The sequence below is a fragment of the Chlorocebus sabaeus genome, chromosome 7 (assembly GCF_047675955.1).
Source record: "Chlorocebus sabaeus isolate Y175 chromosome 7, mChlSab1.0.hap1, whole genome shotgun sequence".
Classification (NCBI taxonomy): Eukaryota; Metazoa; Chordata; class Mammalia; order Primates; family Cercopithecidae; genus Chlorocebus; species Chlorocebus sabaeus.
Window position 1 is genome coordinate 54,283,327 of NC_132910.1, and position 23,123 is coordinate 54,306,449.

Here is a 23,123-nt window from a genome sequence, read left to right on the forward strand (position 1 = left end):
GAACAAAGAAGAAATCTCTGAACTGCCAAATAAACAATTCAGAAGGTTGATTATTGGGCTACTCAAGCAGGCACCAGAGAAAGGTGAAAACCAACTTAAAGAAATTTTAAAAACTATGCAGGATATTAATGTAAAGGTCTCCAGAGAAACAGATATCATAAAGAAAAAACAATCACAACTTCTGAAAATGAAAGACATACTTAGGGAAATGCAAAATACACTGGAGAGTTTCAACAATAGAATCAAACAAGGGAAGGAAAAATGATAAATGAAACAAAAACTGGTTTTGTGAAAAGATAAATGAAATTGATAGACCACTAGTGAGATTAATCAAGAAGAGAGAAGATCCAAATAAGCTCAATTAGAAATGAAATGGGAGATATTACAATTGATACCACAGAAATACTAAAGATCATTCAAGGCTACTATGAACATCTTTATGTGCACATACTAGAAAACCTAGAGGAAATAGATAAATACCTGGAAATATACAATCTTTCCAGATTGAAACAGGAAGAAATAGAAACTCTGAGCAGACCAATAACAAGTAGTGAGGTTGAAACAGTAATTTAAAAACTGTTGACCAAAAAAAAAGTCCAGGACCAAATGGATTCACAGTTGAATTCTATCAGATGTTCAAAGAAAGATTGGTACCAATCCTACGAAAATACTCCAAAAAATAGAGAAAGAAGGAATTCTCCCTAAATAATTATATGAAGCCAGTATTATCATATACCAAAACGAGAAAAGGACATAACAAACAAAAACTACAGACCAATATCCCTGATGAGCATAGCTGCAAAGAGCCTCAACAAAACACTAGCTAACCAAATCCAACAGGATACCAAAAAGATAGTACGCCATGATCAAATAGGTTTCATACCAGGGAGGCAGGTACATATGCAAGTCAATAAATGTGATACATCCACATAAAAAAAGAATTAAAAACAAAAATCATATGATCAACTCAACAAATGCAGAAGAAGCATTTGACAAAGTCCAGCATCCTTTATGATTAACATCCTCAGCAAAATTGGCATAGAAGGGACATACCTTAAGGAAATAAAAGTCATCTGCAACAAACTGACAGCCAACATTGTACTGACCAGGGAAAAGTTGAAAGTATTCCCCCTGAGAACTGGAACAAGACAAGGATGCCCACTTTCACCACTTCTGTTTGACACAGTACTGGAAGACCTGGCCAGAGCAATCAGACAACAGACAGAAATAAAGGGCATCCAAATCAGTAAAGAGGAAGTAAAATTGTTGCTGTTCACTGATGATATGATCATATACATAGAAAACCCTAAAGACTCATCCAAAGAGTTCCTTACCTGATAAATAAATTGAGCAAAGTTTTGGAATACCAAATCAATGTATACAAATCAGTAGCACTCCTACACACCAACAGCGACCAAGCTGAGAATCAAATCAAGAACTCAACCCGTTTTACAATAGCTGCAAAAATATACCTAACCAAGGACATGAAAGACCTCTACAAGGAAAACTACAAAACACTGCTGAAAGAAGTCATAGATAACACTAACAAGTGGAAACACATCCCATGCTCATGAATGAATAAAATCAATATTGTGAAAATGAGCATACTGTCAAAAGCAATCTATAACTTCAGTGCAAGTCCCATTAAAATACCATCATCATTCTTCACAGAACTCACAAAAGCAAACCTAAAATTCATATAAAACTCAAAAAGAGCCCACATAGCCAAAGAAAGACTACGCAAAAAGAATAAATCCTGAGGCATCACATTACCTGACTTCAAACTCTACTGTAAGGATATAGTCACAAAAACAGCATGCTACAAGTATAAAACCAGGCACATAGACCAGTGGAACATAATAGATAGCCCAGAAATAAAGCCAAATACTTACAGCCAACTGATCTTTGACAAAGGAAACAAAAAGATAAAGTGAGGAAAGGACACCCTATTCAACAAATGATGCTGGGATAATTGGCAAGACACACACAGAAGAATGAAACTGGATCCTCATCTCTCACCTTATATAAATATCAAACTCGATAGATCAAAGTCTTAAATCTAAGACCTGAAACCATTAAAAAAAAAAAAAACTAGAAGATAACATCAGAAAAACTCTTCTAGACACTGGTTTAGGAAAAGACTTCATGACTAAGAACCCAAAAGCAAATGCAACAAAAACAAAGATAAATAGATGGAACCTAACTAACCTAAAAAGCTTCTGCACAGCAAAAGAAATAATCAGCAGAGTAAACAGACAACACACAGAGTGGGAGAAAATCTTCACAAACTATGCATCCAACAAATGACTAATATCCAGAATCTACAAGGAACTCCAACAAATTAGCAAGAAAAATCAAATAATCCCATCAAAAAGTGGGCTAAGGACATGAATAGACAATTCTCAAAAGAAGATACACAAGTAGCAGAAAAATAAAAAAATGTTTAACATCACTAACTATCAGGGAAATAGAAATCAAAACCACAATGAGATACCCCTTTACTCCTGCAAGAATGGCCATAATTAAAAAATTTTTTTTAAAAATAGATGTTGGTATGGATGTGGTAAAAAAAAAAAAAAGGAACACTTTTACACTGCTGGATGGAATGTAAACTAGTACAACTAAGGAAAACAGTAAGGAGATTCCTTAAAGAACTAAATGTAGAACTACTATTGATCCAGCAATCCCACTATTGGGTACCTACTCAGAGGAAAAGAAGTGATAATATGAAAAAGACACTTGGATACACATGTTTATAGCAGCACGACTTGCAATTGCAAAAACTGTGTTATATGTGGTATATGTTATACATAATACGGAATACTACTCAGCCATAAAAAGGAACAAAATAAAGTGGAGTAACTCAGGAATGGAAAACCAAGCATTGTATGTTCTCACTTATAAGTAGGAGCTAAGCTATCAGGATGCAAAAGGCTTAAGAATGATATAGTGGACTCTGGAGACTGGCAGGTAAGGATGGGAAGAGGGTGAGGGATAAAAGACTACACACTGGGTGCACTGTATACTGCTTGGGTGATGGGTGCAACAAAATCTCAGAAATAACCACTGAAGAACTTCATGTTACCAAACAGTACCTCAGCAGGTCACAGTTTTTTTCCTGGTAAAGTGACCCAAACCTTAATTCCTGAAGTGTCTGGGTCATTTGTAGTCCTGCCCAGATTGGGCTATTGTAGTTTCTCATTGACCTTAATCTCAGGGCATGGTAATACAATGAGACACCCCAAGGGATCTCCTGTATTCCACGCATACTCTTCCTTATCTCCATTGTGAAGTAGTAGACTGATTTTGTCTTGATAGTCTGGGTCAATCACCCTAGCCAACACTGTAACTCCCTTCTTATCCTGTTGACTTAAACATAGGAGGAGCCCGAAGTGTTCAGGTGGTAATCTTAACTTCTAGTTTAATGGAATCATTGTGCCTCCTGGTGGCAGCATTTCTCCCTCTGGAACTGAGACTTCTAGACCAGCAGAACGTAATGTCATGGGAACAGAAAGAAAATTTTGCTAGTGGATCACTAGGTGTGATGGTGAGTGGTTCCATTTCCACTTCCACCCCTTGATTCCTGGACCTGTGAATCTTGGCTATGGGAGAAGTAATACCATATATCGAATTCTGATTCAGAGCATACATGGTCTTCTGGAGAACTTTGCCGCAGCCCTGAAAAGTATCGTCACCTAGTTGGCATTGTAATTGTGATGACAGAAGGCCATTCCACCATTCTATCAATCCAGCTGCTTCAGGATGATAAGAAACATGGTAAGACCAGTGAATTCCACGAGCACAAGCCCACTGCCACACTTCTTTCGCTGTAAAGTGAGGGCCTTGGTCAGAGGCAATGCTGTGTGGATTACCGTGATAGTGGATGAGGCATTCTGTGAGTCCATGAATGGTAGTCTTGGCAGAAGCATTGCGTGCAGGATACGCAAACCCATATCCAGAGTAAGAGTCCATTCCAGTGAGAACAAACCTCTGCCCTTTCCATGATGGAAGCGGTTCAACATAATCAACCTGCCACCAGGTATCTGGCTAATCACCCCCAGGAATGGTGCCACATCGTGGGCTCAGTGTCGGTCTCTGCTGCTGGCAAATTGGACACTCAGCAGTGGCCATAGCCAGGTCAGCCTTGGTGAGTGGAAATCCATGTTGCTGAGCCCATGCATAGCCTCCATCCCTGCCACCATGGCCACTTTGTTCATGGGCCCATTGGGTGATGACAGGGATGGCTGGGGAAAGAGGTTGAGTGGTATCCACAGAATGAGTCATCCTATTCAGTTGAGTATTAAAATCGTCCTCTGCCAAGGTCACCCGTTGGTGAGCACTTACATGGGATACAAATATCTTCATAGTTCTTGACCATTCAGAGAGGTCCAGCCACATACCTCTTCCCCAAATTTTGTCACAATTTTCCAATCATGCTTCTTCCAAGTCACTGACCACCCAGCCAAACCATTGGCTATAGCCCATGAATCAGTATATAGCTGCACATCTGGCCATTTTTCCTTCCATGTAAAGTGCACAACCAGGTGCACTGCTCGAAGTCCCGCCCACTGGGAAGATTTCCCTTCACCGCTGTCCTTCAGCGATGTCCCAGAAAGGGGCTGTAGTGCTGCAGCTGTCCACTTTCAGGTGGTGCCTGCATATCATGCAGAACCATCTATGAACCAGGCCCTAGTCTTCTCTTCCTCTGTCAACTGATCATAGGGAACTCCCCATGAGGCCACTGGTGCAGGCTGGGGGAGAAAAGACAGGGTGGCAGGAGTGAGCCACTTCTGCCTTCGAGCCACTTTCTCATGTAACTTAATTGTGCCTTCAGGACCTGCTTGAGCCCAATCATGTATATACCACTTCCATTTGATGAGGGAATGCTGCTGTGCACAACCTACTCTATGGCTAGATGGGTCAGAAAGCACCCACTTCATGATAGGCAGTTCAGGTCGCATAGTGACTTGATGACCCATAGTCAAAGGTTCGGTTTCCACCAAAGCCCAGTAACAGGCTAAGAGCTCTCTCAAAAGGAGAGTAGTTATCTGCAGAAGATGGCAGAGCCTTGATCCAAAATCCTAGCAGCCTCTGCTATGATTCAGCTATGAGGGCCTCCCAGAGGCTCCAAACATCATCTTTATCTGCCACTGAACCTCAAGCACCATTGGATCTGCTGGGTCATATAGCCCAAGTGGCAGAGCAGCTTGCACAGCAGCCTGGACCTGCTGCAGAACCTTCTTCTGTTCTGGACCCCTCTCAAAACTGGCAGCCTTTTGAGTTACCTGATAAATGGGTCAGAATAACACAACCACATGCGGAATGTGTTGCCTCCAAAATCCAAATAGGCCCACAGGGCGTTGTGCCTCTTTCTTAGTTGTAGAAGGGGACAAATGCAGCAACTTATCCTTCACCTTAGAAGCAATATCTCAATAGGCCCCACACCACTGGACCCCTAAAAATTTTACTAAGGTAGAAGTTCCCTGAATTTTAGTTGGATTTATTTCCCATCCTCTGGCACACAAATGTCTCACCAAGTCCAGTATGTTTGCTACTTCTTGCTCACTGGATCCAATCAGCACACTGGTCCAGCATAATGGACCAGTGTGATACCTTGTGGAAGTGAAAGTGATCAAAGTCTCTTCAAACAAGATTATGACATAAAGCCAGAGAGTTGATATATCCCTGAGGTAGGACAGCAAAGATATATTGCTGGGCTTGCTAGCTGAAGGCAAATTGCTTCTGGTGGGTCTTATGGACAGGAATGGAGAAAAAGTCATTTGCCAAATCAATGACTGCATACCAGGTGCCAGGAGATGTGTTAATTTGCTCAAGCAACGAAACCACTTATAGTACAGCAGCTGCAATTGGAGTCACCACTTGGTTAAGTTTATAACAATCCACTGTCATTCTCCAAGATCCTTCTGTCCTCTGCACAGGCCAAATAGGAGAGTTAAACATGGATGTGATGGGAATCACCACCCTTGAGACTTTCAAGTCCTTGATGGTGGCACTAATCTTTGCAATCCCTCCAGGGATGCGATATTGTTTTTGATTTACTATTTTTCTAGGTGGGGCAGCTCTAAGGGCTTCCATCTGGCCTTTTCCATCATAATAACCCTCACCCTATAAGTCAGGGAGCCAATGTGGAGGTTCTGCTACCTGCTAAGTATGTCTATGCCAATTATGCATTCTGGCACTGGGAAATGACCACATGATGAATCCAGGGACCCACTGGACCAACTATAAGTCAGACCTGAGCTAAAACTCCATTAATTACCTGATCTCCATAAGCCTCTACTTCAACTGGAGGACCACAATGACATTTTGGGTCCCTTAGTATCAATGTCAGCTCAGAGCCAGTGTCCAGTAGTCCCTAAAATGTCTAATCATTTCCCTTTCTTCAATGCAGTTACCCTGGTAGTAGGCTGGGGGTCTCCTTGGGGAAAGATGGGAGAAATATTAACAGTATAAACAGTCACTAGCATAGTGGGGTCCTTTTCAAAGGGACCCAGCCTCCCCTTCATTCAAGGGGTTCTGGGCCTATAAATTTTGTAGTTGAGTGACTGCAGTTCCCACTGTTAGATCTGACATACACAGAGGAGCAATTACAGGACTCTTCAGAGATGCAGTTGCTGCCATCAAAAATCTATTTCGCAAAGCATTTGTCAAGGGTATATCTTCTGAACCCTCCCAGCTGGGATGGGTAGGTCTAAAGTGACCAATCCACTCCAGCATCCAATCTCCCTAAACCTTTGGATCCCTTCCTCTACATCAAACTGAGAGAGATCAGGCATTTCTAGCTTGCTCACAGTGGGCCATTTTTTATCCATATTTCAGCTAACCAAGCAAATAAACTATTAGAACCATTAAAACCTTTTTAACTCCCAGAGCTGCAACATTAAAAGCAGAATAGAGATTTAGTGGGTTCAAATCAATAAATCCAGCCTGATCCAACTCTGTGTTCCTTCCACCATTATCTCACACCCTTAATATCCATTCCCGTGCCTGTTCTCCAGATTTCTGCTTATATAAATTAGAAAACTCAAGCAGTCCTTTTCTAGTGTAGCACACCTCCTTATGGGTCACTCTGAACCTCACCTCTAGGGGTCCACTGGGACTTTAGTTTAGGTATAGGTCTAGACTAAACAGGGGTGTTGGGGGGTGACTCTTGAGGAGAATCAACATTATTTTGCCTGGCAACTGCCTCAGAGGAAGCCATCACTGTTGCCTCAGGCAGCGCATGGTTTATCTCCTCAGACAAAGGTGGAAAGGTTGATGGCAGCATGGGTTGGGGAGGGGACGTTGCCACTACTGGGGATGAAGAAGCTGTTTCTTCTGGCAAAAAAGGTTCACCAGAGTTTACAAACTCAGCGTCCCTAGCTTCATCAGGGCCCCCACACATCCCCAGTCCAAGTTGCAGCGTCCCATTCTTTTCCAATCAATGCCCTCACTTTAACAGTAGACACCTGGAAAGGCTGTGCATGCACTTTTCGTTGCAGGTCAGCCACTCACATGATAAAAGCTTGTGTCTATTTTTCCACAGTTTCAGCTCTTTCTCTATAGGAGATAAGACTCTCACTCAGGGCAATCTAGCAGGAGTGAGGCTCAGTACTGCTTCTGAAGCTGGGAGTTATAATCCCTGAGTTCATCATTTTTCTTTCATCACTTTGTCCAGTGAACACAGGAGCAAGCAACCAGTTTTATTATGTTCCTTGGCTCTCCACATATGGTCAAAGGTATTATGTTTAGAGTCACTAAACTCCTTGCCTCTCACAAGCAGTGAATCAGGAGTATCAAATGCATTTATTTTGCATAACTCTCTAAACAGTTCATGCCAAGGACTATTGGTGTTCTCCATACTTTTAGAAATAGAGTCCTTAGGCCGGGCGCAGTGGCCACATCTGTAATCCCAGCAGTTTGGGAGACCAAGGCGGGCAGATCACGAGGTCAGGAGATCGAGACCGTCTTGGCTAACATGGTGAAACTCCGTCTCTACTAAAAATACTAAAAATTAGCCAGGCATGGTGGTGGGTGCCTGTAGTCCCAGCTACTCGGGAGGCTGAGGCAGGAGAATGGCATGAACCCAGGAGGCAGAGCTTGCAGTGAGCAGAGATTGCGCCACTGCACTCCAGCCTGGGTGACAGAGCGAGACTCCATCTCAAAAAAAAAAAAAAAAAAGATACAGAATCCTTAGCATTTTTGGTCTAATCAAATTAAGCAGTCAACTCCAGAAACCCCAAAATCAATAAAAGAACTCCATCCTTAATATTCTGTTCCTCTAGAACCACTCCTGGTACCAAAATCTGTATTAGTCAGGGTTCTCTAGAGGGACAGAATAGGATAGATAGATATATAAAGGGGAGTCTACTAAGGAGTATTAACTCACACGATCACAAGGTCCCATAATAGGCCATCTGGAAGCTGAGGAGCAAGGAAGCCAGTCCAATTCCCAAAGCTGAAGAACTTGGAGTCTGATGTTTGAGGGTAGGAAGCATCCAGGATGGAGAAAGATAGAGGCTGGGAGGTTAAGCCACTCTAGTCTTTTCACATTCTTCTGTCTGCTTTTTATTCTGGCTCTGCTGGCAGTTGATTAGATGGTGCCCACCCAGAATAAAGGTGGGTCTGCCTTTCCCAGTCCACTGAGTCAAATGTTAATCTCCTTTAACAACACCCTCACAGACACACCCAGGATCAGTACCTTGTATCTTTCGATCCAATCAAGTTGACACTCAGTATTAACTATCACAGTGTTTCACTCAGAAGCTATATTCTCCAAACTTCAGTTTCTCCTCTGTCAAATAGGATCTTCAGCTATGACTCGTACTTCAAAGGGTACACAGGTGCAAGAGATCTCCAGCCCACGAGTCTGGCAACATGTTTTGGTCAACCTTAACATTATAGTTTTCTAAAATCCTTAAGTTAGTAAATATTGTTTCCCATCTAACACAGCTCTAAGTGAAAAAAGTTGCAATTTAAGGACAGTCCTTATTTTTCTGACCAAAGAGACTACAATTTAAAAGGGAAAACAAGACAAACCATTTGCTTGGCCCACTATAAGTGCCAGGCGTTATGCAAGGTTTTTAAGGAGACACAGAAACAAGTGACACCTGACTAAAGCGTAGCGGTGGGGTTCCCAGCACTGGAACTCATGGAAGGTTAGAATAAATGCCTGGAGACAGATTCCTAGCTGATAGGAAGAGTCAGAGGAGGAGATCACACTTGCTCAGGGAGTGAGGCTGGGCAGCTACATGATTCCACTGCCTCTGAGACGAAGCCAGGAGGTGACTGTAGCTGACAGGTGGAAGAGGCAGTTGGTGAAATATTTTCTGCATGGGTTTGAGCCCCAGCTTAATCCTAATACCTGTGAGTCTTTGTGAAGCTCATAAAACATCTCTGTACACCTGTTTTCTCAGTTCTACAACGGAGATAGTAATCATACCTACATGCCTCACAGGATCAGTACAAGGAGTGCACGAGATAATTATGAAAAGTGCTTAGAACAGTTCTTGGTACATAGTGTGCACTTAAAAAATGATAGCTATCATTTCTATTACATGTACTGATCTGAAATGATATCTAAGATATATTAAGTTAAAGAAAAAAGTCAATATAAAACTATATATATATATATAGAATGCAATCATCTGTGGGGGTAAAATACATAAATCTATATATGATTATCTGTCTGTATATGTTTACAACATAGATGGAAGAATACACAAGAAACTGGTTAATCGTGGTTGTTTCTATAGAAGGGAACTGGAGACCTAGAAGACAGGGATGCTTTTCATAACACAGCCTATCTTTAAAACTGTTTACTATTGGCCAGGCAAGGTGGCTTATGCCTGTAATCCCAACATTTTGGGAGGCCAAGGTGGGCGGATCATGAGGTCAGGAGTTCGAGACTAGCCTGGCTAACATGGTTAAACACCATCTCTACTAAAAATACAAAAATTAGCTAGGTGGTGGTGGGTGCCTATAATCCCAGCTACTCGGGAGGCTGAGGCAGGAAAATCACTTGAACCCAGGAAGCAGAGGTTGCAGTGAGCCGAGATAGTGCCATTGCACTCCAGCCTGGGTGACAGAGCAAGACTCCATCTAAAAACAACAGCAACAACAACAACAAAAACCGTTTACTATTTATATGCTTTACCTGTTTCTAAATGTCATTAAAATTAATTTATCTCTTTTTTTAAAAAAGAAAACAGTGAGCTAGGTTGATAGCGGTAGAAATGGTAAGGAATGGTTATAAGACACTATAGATTGGACTTAAAAGATCCAGTACCTAACAACAGACGTGAGGGAAAAAAAACGGATCCAAGATCCTAGGCTTAGTTTACTGAGAAAATACTTATGCTTTTATTGTAAATAGGTAAAATAAGAGAAAGTAAGGGTTGGGAGAATTGAGAGAAGAAATATTTGGATATATGGAGTTTCATATGCCAAGAAGACACTGAGGTAGGAGAGTTGAATAGAATATCTAGCTGGAAATCCGGTAAGATGTGGTGGTTAGACACAAGCATTTCAGCAATTGTGGTACAGAAGTGATGGCTGAAACGAAGAGAATTCCAAGAGACGGAGAACACAGAAAGAAGTGATATGTGAACTAACCCTGAGAAAATGTTTACATTTTTTGAGAGCTTTTAGCAAATGGGGTGATTTTAGTGGTATATTTTGAACAAAAATATATGGTACTTATGTCTCTATTTTCATCAGACACATTTGAATTAAAATAATAACTGTTCCATTTGTTTACTATTTACTGTTTCTGCCAATAGGCAGCATGCAATAGTGAAAAGAACATCGGCGTTTGAATCCTTGCTCCATCATCCATTAGGTGCATAATCTTAGGCAATAACTTCTCTGAGCCTCAGTCAATGTGAATTATTATACCATTTCCAGAGGGTTGTTGTGGAAATTATATGAACAAGTGCACGTGAAAGGACCAAGAAAAGTGCACCACATGTAGAAGACATAAAATAAATGTTACATGAAAATGAATTGTATAGGCTGATTACATATATTTATACTTATATACGATAAGGACCAGCCAACGCTTACCTAAAAATTCAGCTCTCAGGTGGTCTTTTGATTTTCAGTTCGGGGCCATACAAAGCAAATCCTCCCATACCCTAAATGCACCTCATGTGGCATCAAACAAAAAAGCATATGTCCAGGTTTAAGGATTAGGATTTTTTAAACCGTTTTTTTTCAAATGACGGCTTAAAAACCTTGGACTTTTCTCTTCCCAGAAATTGAACAACGTTATTAAATTGACAACTATTTCTGTTTAAATTAAATTTCAAATGCAGAGTCATTAGCTATTTTATCTCCTTAATGTCACACTTGATAGATGCAGTCAACCTTTTTTTTTTTAAATTTTACTTTAAGTCAGTCAAATTTTTAGAAGAAGACATACATATCTTTAAAGGGTCATTTCCTAAAAAGCTTTTGAGATCATTTCACATCACAAAATGATCACGTAAAGCCAAACATTTCATTATTTTTTCTTTTTTAATTTAAAAATATTTTCTATCATTCTCAGTATTCAAACAAATATTTCATTCTTACAAGTCTTAAGATCTCTGTGGAAGGGTAGTATAACAACCAGAAAACCTTCTGTTTTAAGAAAAAAATGTATGTTTAATCATTTTGGATTATAATAATGGGATTTTCTTCTCTGAAACACATCAAAAATATTTCACGAGTCATAATGGCATTGTGGTTACATTGAAGAAAAAGGAAGTCCTTATCTTTTAGAGACCCATACTGAAATGTTTGTGGATGAAATAATGTGATAATTGGGATTACTTTATAATACTAAGGGGGCCAGGAGCGGAAGCTCACACCTATAATCCCTACACTTTGGGAGGCTGAGGTGGGAATATTGCTTGAGCCCGGGAGTTTGAGACCATCCTAATTTGTCTCTACAAAAAGAAACAAATTAGCTGGGTATGGTGGTGTGAACCTGTAGTCCTAGCTACTTGGGAGGCTGAGGCAGGAGGATCGCCCGAGTCCAGGAGGTGAAGCCTGCAGTGAGCCATGACCACGCCACTGCACTTCAGCCTGGGTGACAGAGTAATACCCTATCTCAAAAAATGTATATATATAATTAAAAAAAAATAACAAAACAAAATAATAAGGGATGGCACAGTGGATAGAGACGAAACAAAATTAGCCATGAATTGATCATGTTGAAGCCAGGTGATGGATACATGAAATTTCATTTTGCAAGTATCTGTATTTAACTACTTGTTTGAAATTCCCCAAAAGTTTAACAAAATTCACATAGAAACTGCTTATTTTCTACTTAAAGAATACAAAAGTATAATGTACACTGATGCACATACATTGTTAGAATGTACTTATGAGAGAGAACCTGCAGATTGGAGACTCCATAGACAGACTCATGGCTCCTTAGAAAGAATGATTATGGGTGGAGGAGACCCAAGGAGAAAAAGCAGAGTTCAGGCTGAGACTGCAGCTTCTCGCTTACCTGTGCAGTCTCATTTTGAGTGGCCTCTTTGTAGTTAAGAGACAGGAGCTCCCCTTCTCTGTCTACTAACCCAAAAGCCTTGTGTGTACTCCTTGCCATGGCTCAGCTCCAAACACACTTCTACACTGATAACAAGAAATATGCCGTAGATGATGTTTCCTTCTCAGTCCCTGCCACCTCTGAATTTGCTGACCTTAGTAACACCATCAATAAATTACTAAAGGACAAAAATGAGTTCCACAAACATACGGAGTTGTATTTCCTTATTAAGGGCCAGTTTCTGCGAATGTCCTTGATCAAACACACGGAACTGGAGAACATGTCATCAGAAGTAGTTGTGAAAATAGAATACGTGAAGTACACAGCACCCCAGCCAGAGCAATGCATGTTCCATGGTGACTGGATCATTTCAGTTAAAGGGGCAGAGGAATGGATCTTGACTGGTTCTTATGATAAGACCTCTCGAATCCGGTCCTTGGAAGGAAAGTCAATAATGACAATTGTGGGACATACGGATGTTGTAAAAGATGTGGCCTGGGCAAAAAAAAAAAAAAAAAAAAAAGGATAGTTTGTCTTGCTTATGTTTGAGTGCCTCTATGGATTCGACTATTCTCTTATGGGAGTGGAACATAGAGAAACAAAGTGAAAGCCCGATCATGCTGCCAAGGTCATGCTGGAAGTGCAGACTCTATAGCTGTTGATAACTCAGGAACTAAATTTTGTAGTGGCTCCTGGGATAAGATGCTAAAGATCTGGTCTACAGTCCCTACAGAAGAAGAAGATGAAATGGAGGAATCCACAAATCGACAGAGAACACAGAGCAGTTAGGACTCCCATAGTGACCTTCTCTGGTCACAAGGAAGCAATTTCCTCAGTTCTGTGGTCAGACGCTGAAGAAATCTGCAGTGCATCTTGGGACCATACAATTGGAGTGTAGGATGTTGAGTCTGACAGTCTGAAGTCAAACTCTGACAGCAAATAAAGTGCTTAATTGTATTTCCCATTCTCCAACTTTGTAAGCGGTTAGCATCTGGAAGCACAGATAGGCATACCAGACTGTGGGATCCCTGAACTAAAGACCATTCTTTGATGTCACTGGCCCTAACTTCACATACAGGTTGGGTGACATTAGTAAAATGGTCTCCTACCCATGAACAGCAGCTGATTTCAGGATCTTTAGATAACATTGTCAAGTTGTGGGATACAAGAAGTTGTATGATCTGGTTGCTCATGAAGACAAAGTTCGTAGTGTAGACTAGATAGGGACACAGGGCTACTTTTCAGTGGACAAGCAGACAATAAATTGTATTCCTACAGATATTCACTTACCGCTTTCCATGTGGGGACATGAAAGTGAATGATAAATTGATCATAGAGATTCTTTATACAAATTAAATTGGTAGAAAATCATGAAATTACATTGATGCAGATGCAGAAAGCAACCGTTCGAAGTTTATATAATGTTTTCACTCTTCATAACAGCTAACATTTAACTATCTTTTTCTTCTTTTGTATTTATAATACAATAGTTTGTGTTTATAAAATGAAAAGAATGATTGTGACTAGCTTGTTAATCACATGTATAGCTACTATGATGTACTCTTATAGTTTATAGTTAATAAATTTACCCATCTAAAATATATCTTTCTCTGGCCATTTGTCCCAATTGCATGTGAAGAATATAAGGTAATAATAAAATTTACAGAAATAGTACTAAGTATCTGATGCCTACCACTTTTTGGTATATGTGTATATTTATATACTTATAATTTTTATTTTTAAGTGTAGACTTTGAATAAGAACACATCTTTATAATGGGGTCTATGAAGCTATTTGAAATAATTCTGGATCTATATTTACAGACACAGACAAATATATTCACAATATGTTTTAAATGTTAAAGTAGCTAACAAAACCACCTTAGGTGATGATTTCATTTTTATGTTATTATATTTGTCTATATACACTTAGAAAACAATGTGGAAAGATAAACACTAGTAATTTTACAGTGGTAAAGACTTTTATATCTGCTTTATATTATGTGTTTTATTGGTTTTTCTTCCTTCTTTATATTTTCTGTATTTCTTTTATCCAATGAACATTAAATAAATACATATTTTTAAAAGAATTTTAATCTTTTAACCTTTTTAAAGATTAAAAGATAAGGAATAACAATATTATATCAGTATATGGGAATTTAGTGCATGATAAAAGTAATATATCAGTGGACACGAGAGAAATTGTTCAAATCATGAGTTATAGGCAACCAATTAACTATTTGGAAAAAACCTCAAATGAATCAAAATTTTAAATACAGGAACCATAAAGATAGCTGAGAGGAATTATTTTTAAGCAAACTACCAAAGACAGAAACAACCATAAAAGAAAAACAAAAGATTTCAACATACATAGCTTTACAACATCCATATGACAAAATACTTCATTAATAAATGGGACATTTGGGGATTTATTTTGAATTTGAATTTTTGAAAATATATAACAAAGGGGCCTTATAAATCTGTATTAAAGAGGCCAGCCATGGTGGCTCACACCTCTAATCCCAGCACTTTGGGAGGCCGAGGTGGGCAGATTGCCTGAGCTCAGGAGTTCAAGACCAGCTTGAGCAACACAGTGAGACCGTGAGAATCGCTTGAACCTGGGAGGCAGAGAATGCAGTGAGGAAGATGATGCCACTTCACTCCAACCTGGGTGACAGAGTGAGATTCTGTCTCAAAAAAAAAAAAAAAATTGCCATTAAAGATAAATAGCCAAAAGAAAAACAGATAAAGAAGATGAATTAGAAATGCCCACATCACCAATAAACACATGAAATAAACATATATATTTGACCTTACTAGAAAATAAATTGATTTTGATTTGTTTCTTAAATAATATTGAACTCTAGCACCTAAGACAAGCACTCTGATAAAATAATGGTGGCAGTGTACAACTGGTACAATGTTTATGAAAAGCAACTTAGAAGCACGTACTAAATGACTAAAAAAAGTACGTATCCTATGAATCAGCTATTTAACTTTTAAATATTTGTATAAGAAAATAAAGACGTACAGTAAAATTTAGTTAAAAGGATCCTCATCAAAAAAATAGAAAAAAATGGAATCAGATTTAACTATCCAACAATAAGTAATAGATTATAAGTGAGGGTAAGTGTATATAACAGAATTTTAAAAGAGCCACTAAACATGGTTTATAGAAACCTGTTTACTGCAGGTAAGAGCATCAGAAAATATTAAATGTGAAAGAGTTGTTAAGTTGTATATTTAAATACTTATAAATGTGTATGCATTTTAAAAATTAGAATGGATACACTGAATTTTTTTTTATTTTAATAGTGGTTATCCTGTTCAATGAAATAAAAGAGTACACAAACAAATGGAAGAACATTCCATGCTTGTGGATAGGAAGAATCAATATTGTGAAAATGGCCATATTGCCCAAGGTAATTTATAAAGTCAATGCCATCCCCATCAAGCTACCAATGATTTTCTTCACAGAATTGGAAAAAACTACTTTCAAGTTCATATGGAAACAAAAAAGAGCCCACATTGCCAAGACAATCCTAAGCAAAAAGAACAAAGCTGGAGGCATCATGCTACCTGACTTCAAACTATACTACAAGGCTACAGTAACCAAAACAGCATGGTACTGGTACCAAAACATAGACCAATGGAACAGAACAGAGCCCTCAGAAATAATATCACACATCTACAACCATCTGATCTTTGACAAACCTGAGAGGAACAAGAAATGGGGAAAGGATTCCCTATTTAATAAATGGTGCTGGGAAAATTGGCTAGCCATATGTAGAAAGCAGAAACTGGATTCCCTTCCTTATACCTTATGCAAAAATTAATTCAAGATGGATTAAAGACTTAAATGTTAGACCTAAAACCACAAAAACCCTAGAAGAAAACCTAGGTGATACCATTCAGGACATAGGCATGGGCAAGGACTTCATGACTAAAACACCAAAAGCAATGGCAACAAAAGCCAGAATTGACAAATGGGATCTAATTAAATTAAACAGCTTCTGCACAGCAAAAGAAACTACCATGAGAGTGAACAGGCAACCTACAGAATGGGAGAAAATTTCTGCAATCTACTCATCTGACAAAGGGCTAATATCCAGAACCTATAAAGAACTCAAACAAATTTACAAGAAAAAAACAAACAACCCCATCAAAAAGTGGGCAAAGGATATGAACAGACACTTCTCAAAAGAAGACATTTATGCAGTCAACAGACACATGAAAAGATGCTCATCATCACTGGTCATCAGAGAAATGCACATCAAAACCACAATGAGATACCATCTCACACCAGTTGGAATGGCAATCATTAAAAAGTCAGGAAACAACAGGTGCTGGAGAGGATGTGGAGAAATAGGAACACTTTTACACTGTTGGTGGGACTGTAAACTAGTTCAACCATTGTGGAAGATGGTGTGGCAATTCCTCAAGGATCTAGAACTAGAAATACCATTTGACCCAGCCATTCCATACTGGGTATATGCCCAAACGATTATTAATCATGCTGCTATAAAGACACGTGCACATGTATGTTTATTACGGCACTATTCACAATAGCAAAGACTTGGAATCAACCCAAATGTCCATCAATGACAGACTGGATTAAGAAAATGTGGCACATATACACCATGGAGAATACTATGCAGCCATAAAAAAAGATGAGTTCATGTCCTTTGTAGGGACATGGATGCAGCTGGAAATCATCATTCTGAGCAAACTATCGCAAGGACAGAAAACCAAACACTGCCATGTTCTCACTCATAGGTAGGAATTGAACAATGAGAACACTTGGACACAGGGTGGGAAACATCACATACCGGGGCCTGTCATGAGGTAGGGGGAGCAGGGAGGGATAGCATTAGGAGATACACCTAATGTAAATGATGAGTTAACGGGTGCAGCACACCAACGTGGCACATGTATACATATGTAACAAACCTGCACGTTGTGCACATGTACCCTAGAACTTAAAGTATAATTTTTTAAAAAGGGAAAAAATAAAAAATAAAAATAAATAAATAAATAAAACTGTTGGGGGCATTAGCCACATGAACGGCTGTCAAAAAAAAAATAGTGGTTATCTCTGGAAGTGACGTTTCCAACCTTCTTCTTACTTATCTATGTATTTTAATGTTGGCATACAGAGACTATCTAAACAAAAAAAAAAAGAAGAAGAAGCTGCTTCAAAACTTTCACCAGTGAGAAATTCCACAGAAAAGCTCAGAACATTCCTAACAAGGGTCCCTTTATCTATGCACTTAACGTATCATATGGAAATTAATTAGTTTTCTGCCTCACTAAATGTGGCCTCCCACAAAATAAGAACTATAGTCTCACTCTCAATTTCTTTTTTTATTCCTAACGCCTATTATACTGTGTGGCATAATAGCAGGCTGAGGGCTGGGCACGGTGGCTCATGCCTGTAATCGCAGCACTTTGGGAGGAAGAGGCAGGCGGATCATTTGAGGTCGGGAGTTCAAGACCAGCCTGACCAACATGGAGAAGCCTCGTCTCTACTAGAAGTACAAAATTAGCCAGGCGTGGTGGCATATGCCTGTAATCCCAGCTACTTGGGAGACTGAGGCAGGAGAATCACTTGAACCCAGGAGGCAGAGGTTGCGGTGAGCCGAGATTGTGCCATTGTATTTCAGCCTGGGCAACAAGAGCGAAACTCCATCTCAAAAATAATAATAATAATAATAGCAGGCTGAAGGAATAACTTTTCACAGAGAACCCAAAAGTCTGTCTAAGAAACCATAGGTTTAGATTCTGCACAGAAAACCCAGAGAGTCACCTATGAAATAGCCAAGACTAGCCACAGAATCTCTCACTAAATACAAATTTCATTTAACTAGCTCAGACAAAAAATCCTGGTATATTCCTGCACCTCCCCCTTCTCTCTCCCAATCCATTTACAAATTCAACTGAAGGAATCCTGTTGTTTCGACATTTAAAACATGTTCTCACAACCATTCTCACCATTTCACTGCCACCATGCTGGTCCAAGCCAGAAGTCATCTCTTGCCCATACACCAGCAATAGTCCCCTGGTTGGTCTTCAGGTTTCCACTCTCCTGCACTTTAGCCTTCACACAACAGAGTGACCTTGAAAAAGGCAAATCTAATCATGCTACTCTAAGCTCAAAGCCCACAATAACTTCCCATCACATGGAGAATAAAAGCCAAAGTGCTTCCTATGGCTCACAGCCCTTCATGATCTGCCCTAGACTTTGAACTCCTCTCCTTCCCTTTGGTTCACAGGTCTCCAGCCACACTGGCCTGCTGACTATTCCTGAAACCTGCTCATTCCTGCCTCAGGGCCTCTCTCTTCCCCACTCCCGTGTTTTTCCTCTTTGCTGGAAATGCACTTCTCGTTAAAAGTGACCTTTTCAAATAGGTCTTTTTGTTTAAAAGTCACCTCATCAAAATACCTATCTTGAACCACTTTTTAAAAAATAGTAATGCTTTCCAACCAGCCTTCACTGTCTCTTCCTTTAACCTGCTCAATTTTTCTTCAATGCATCACTTGCCATAACATTATTTATGAATTTGGTATATGTCTATCTCCTCCACTAGAATGTCCATTAGGGAAAGGACTTTGTTTTCTTTACCACTCGATTTCAGGTACTTAGAATAGTGCCTGCCACATCAGAGGTACGAAATAAATATGAGATAATTAACTAGGTGAATAAATAAATAAATGAATAATATCACCAATATATGTTTCAAGTTCTTATACAAACACAATATTTGACCCACTGTCTACTATAAACCGTAGACTATTTCCTGACGTCAGCACCAAAAAGGGATGTTACAATAAAGCAGATGGGATAACAGTCTCACATTACCAAATAACAATACTGATCTGATGCTGACTATTATTACTTTTTATTTATTTATTTATTTTTGAGACAGGGTGCCACTCTGTTGCCCAGGTTGGAGTACAGATCACGGCTCACTGCAGCCTCAACCTCCTGGGCTCAAGCAATCCTCCCACCTCAGCCTCCCTAGTAGCTAGGACCACAGGTGCATGCCACCATGCCCAGTTAATTTTTCAATTTTTTATAGAGACAGGGTCTCACCAGATTGCCCAGACTGGTCTTAAACTCCACCTACCTCTGCCTCGCAAAGTGCTGGGATTACAGGCATGAGCCATTGTGCCCAGCCTGATGATTATTTTCAATAGGCCTTGAGTTTCTTAAGCCCCAAAAGCCTTCTCATTTCTCATCCCACTGCCATTTGAGACCCATATCCACCTGACCGAAACCTCAAGGTTTTTCTAAGAATTTATGAAGAGATTTAAGAAATCTCTTTAAATTGTTCCTATGAGGAAGTTATTTCATACTATGAGCAAATTCATTTTCATGAAGTATCTGTAGTAACCAAACATTGTTTCTTAGCTCTGTAATACAGCACAATAGTCTGATTTACTGACTTACTCTTTATTTCCCATTGGCTTAATTTTATTTATTTATTTATTTATTTATTTATTTATTTATTTATTTATTTTGGTAGAGATAGAATCTCTCTATGTTGGCCATGCTGGTCTTGAACTCTTGGCCTCAAGGAATTTTCCCACCTCAGCCTCATAGACACTTTCTATGTTGGCCACGCTGGTCTTGAACTCCTGGACTCAACAGATCCTCCCACCTTGGCCTCCCAATGCTCTGGAATAACCGGCTTGAGCCAACATACCACCACCCATTGGCTTAATTATTTCAGTAAAATGAGGCAAAGAGGAACCCTACAAAATGAACAGAGGCATTCTCAAAGCAGATATAAGTGGAGACTCAGAGTATACTGTGGTCAACTGTGTTCTATATCACAAGTAGTTTGTCAACTAAAAATAAAGTACTAAAGTTTGGGAATGATTTACTATAAAAATACATTGGACAATGGTCAATGTCATTTACAACATTCACCTCCTTTCTGATACACATCTCAGGAAAAAAAAAAAAAAAAAAAAAAAAAACGACTAAGTACCAGGTCAGAAATTTTGCATAACCGCAGGTGACCACCTTGTCATGGAAATAAACTTAGAATGGTGCTCCTGAAAGTCAACCACAGTGCTTCAAAAACACATGATTTTTCAAAAAACCAAAGTAAGCATACCACATAGTATAGAGACCAGGCTATGGAGCTGACCTGGGTTAGAATTCCATTTCTTTCCGTTTAGTTGCTGTATGATATTGGTCACCTTCCTAATTTCTCTGTGTTCCATAATTCCATATTATCCATAAAATTCAGATATGAACACTTACTATATAGAGTTGTTACGAGGATTGGACAATGTATGCATCCCACAAGTAGATCAATTACAAGCACATCTTGCCCCATGTAAAGGCAACACGTGGCAACGCTGTGCAAGAGGGAACAGCAAAAGCAGTTGGAGGATGGAAGTCAGTTTGCAAACCTATGCGCACAGGCAGCCAAACAGGAAAACGTCCCCCACAAGTAGTCTGTAAATTGGAGACTCCATTGAGAGACACACACACACACACACACACACACACACACACGCCCTGAGAGGAAACAGCACCTTTGTTCATCACCAAGTTAGCCGTAGAAATTATTTACCCATTATTAGCCACACTAGCACTGACAAACCCAACTTTACTCTTGTAGGTCATTCTCCACAGCGACTGTGCTGCATCAATCTCAAATCTGACTCCCTGACGCTTAAAATCGAAAATAAAAAACCGAGACATTACTCAATAGAGTTAACCCTTACTTAGCAAAACGCTGTTGTCCCCTGTAGCGTGCAGATAGTAAAGACAGTAATTCCCGACCTTATGCTTGTCAGTGACAACATGCCCTTTGTATACACGCTTCAGTCGAGAACGACTGCGGTAAATAAACTGCTAGTAGCAATACTGTTCCTCTATCTAAACTTCCGCTTTCCAGAGTTACTGATGTCCCAACATGGGTCCGTCGCTCATCCGTCAAGCCCGTACCCCATAGCCTGGGCATTTCCCCCAGCAGATCACAAGATGCAAAGGGGAAGTTACTGCCAAACCGACAAGAATGGCCCACAGCTGGGGGCTGCCAGGCGGTTCCTGGGCCCCTCTCAGCACCAGAGGAAGGCGGGCGCAGGCTCGCTACGGATCGGCCGCGTGCCGTACCTGGATCAGGCCCTGCTGGAACAAGGCGCTGTGCACGCAGCCGGGGACCGCGCCGGGCAGCTCCAGCGAGCCGTTCCCATTGCAGATGCTCCAGTTTCCCCGCAAGCTGTAGATAAGCGCCGCAGCGGTGGACCCCGTACCGCACAGCGCCAGCAGCAGGAGCAGGTGGAGGCGCATCTTGGGAGCCCGCGCCACAGAGATGTGGAAGGATAGAAAGGCAGCGCTGCAAGAGACCGGCGGGGAACCCACTCACCCACTCGGAAGGAGCGGAGGCTTTAGGTCCCCGCCCCGGCCCCGCCCCGGCCCCGCCCCAGGTCAGCTGAGCGCTCTCCTGGCGCCGCCGCGGGCTGCAGGAGAACGAGGAGCCTGCGCCTGCACCCGGTGGAAGTCCGGCGTTGCGGCTGCGGTAGCTGCAGCCCCCGAGAATAGCTACAGGCTGGGGGGCATTGGGGTCTGAGCCCTCCTTCAGTGCTCCTCCCGCCGCCTCAGTACATACAACTGGAGGCAAGAACCTTGCACAGTAACTGGGACATAAAGATCCCAGGACGCGAAGTGGCACAAAGCCTCGGGAGATCAGAGACCGACTGTACGTGGAGACCACAGCTGGAGAGGCCCCTGTCTTCTTCAGAGAACCGAAACTGGGAGACAACCCACACTTCCCTTCCCCCAAATTTACACAGACCCTCATCTACCTGGTAGCGTAACACTCACCCCGCTGCAGCTCAGCTCGCGGGTCTCAGAGCCTACCCCTCCCTTCAAAGAGTAAACAAATACTAGCAGTACCTCACAGTACCTAGCAGTACCTAGCAGTCACAAGGTTGTTCCCAGGGCTAACCAAGAAAATGAGACTACAGCATGCAGCATGGAGCCTGGCCCACAGAAGGCACTCACGTTAGCTATTGTTACTAGCGGCCTACGTCCTTATGTTTCATAAAGCCCCACGGAGGTTTCTGAGGTTCTGGAACCTGCACTAGGCGCGCAACTGAGTTTAGAATCCTCTGCACTCACTAGCTGTGGCACTTGGGCAAGCCGCAAAATCTCCATCTCCGTTTCTTGAAGTTTTCAAGTTGCTTTAAGTATAAAATGAGTTAACATATGTGATCGTCCCTAACAATGCCAGAGTACCCAAGAAATACCAAGGACTTATTTCGGGTGTTGTAGTCAAATGGCCCACCTGAGTCCCATTCGTTCAATAGGAAGTAACGGTGATCCCAGAAGTTAAGAGGGAATTTTACATTGCATAGACTGCCTTTCTCCTGTGTTGACGTTATCTGCCTTATATTTATGCTTCGGAAGAAGTCCTTGAAAAGAAATTTTCTCTCATCAAATCTGAGTTTTGCTTTGCCTTATAATGGCCTTGGAATTGCCTGATTCTGCAGGCACCGGACAATATCTTACTTTGCAAAGTCAGCATTATTTACAAGCGCTGAATATCTTGGCTTAAAGGACATAT

General features: G+C 40.7%; 1 protein-coding gene and 1 pseudogene across 1 annotated transcript in view; one reads left to right on the top strand and one right to left on the bottom strand.

Moving 5' to 3' along the window:
* The window catches only part of MANBA (mannosidase beta), a 134,686-nt gene extending 112,756 nt beyond the window's left edge, over nt 1-21,930 (bottom strand). Inside the window, exon 1 of the mRNA XM_007999408.3 lies at nt 21,671-21,930. Coding sequence (XP_007997599.3) covers nt 21,671-21,847 — 177 coding nt within the window. The 5' untranslated portion in view covers nt 21,848-21,930. The remainder of the gene's footprint in view (nt 1-21,670) is intronic.
* Nucleotides 11,259-14,619, top strand: LOC140712009 (ribosome biogenesis protein WDR12 pseudogene; annotated as a pseudogene).
* Nucleotides 21,931-23,123: the final 1,193 nt, after the last annotated feature.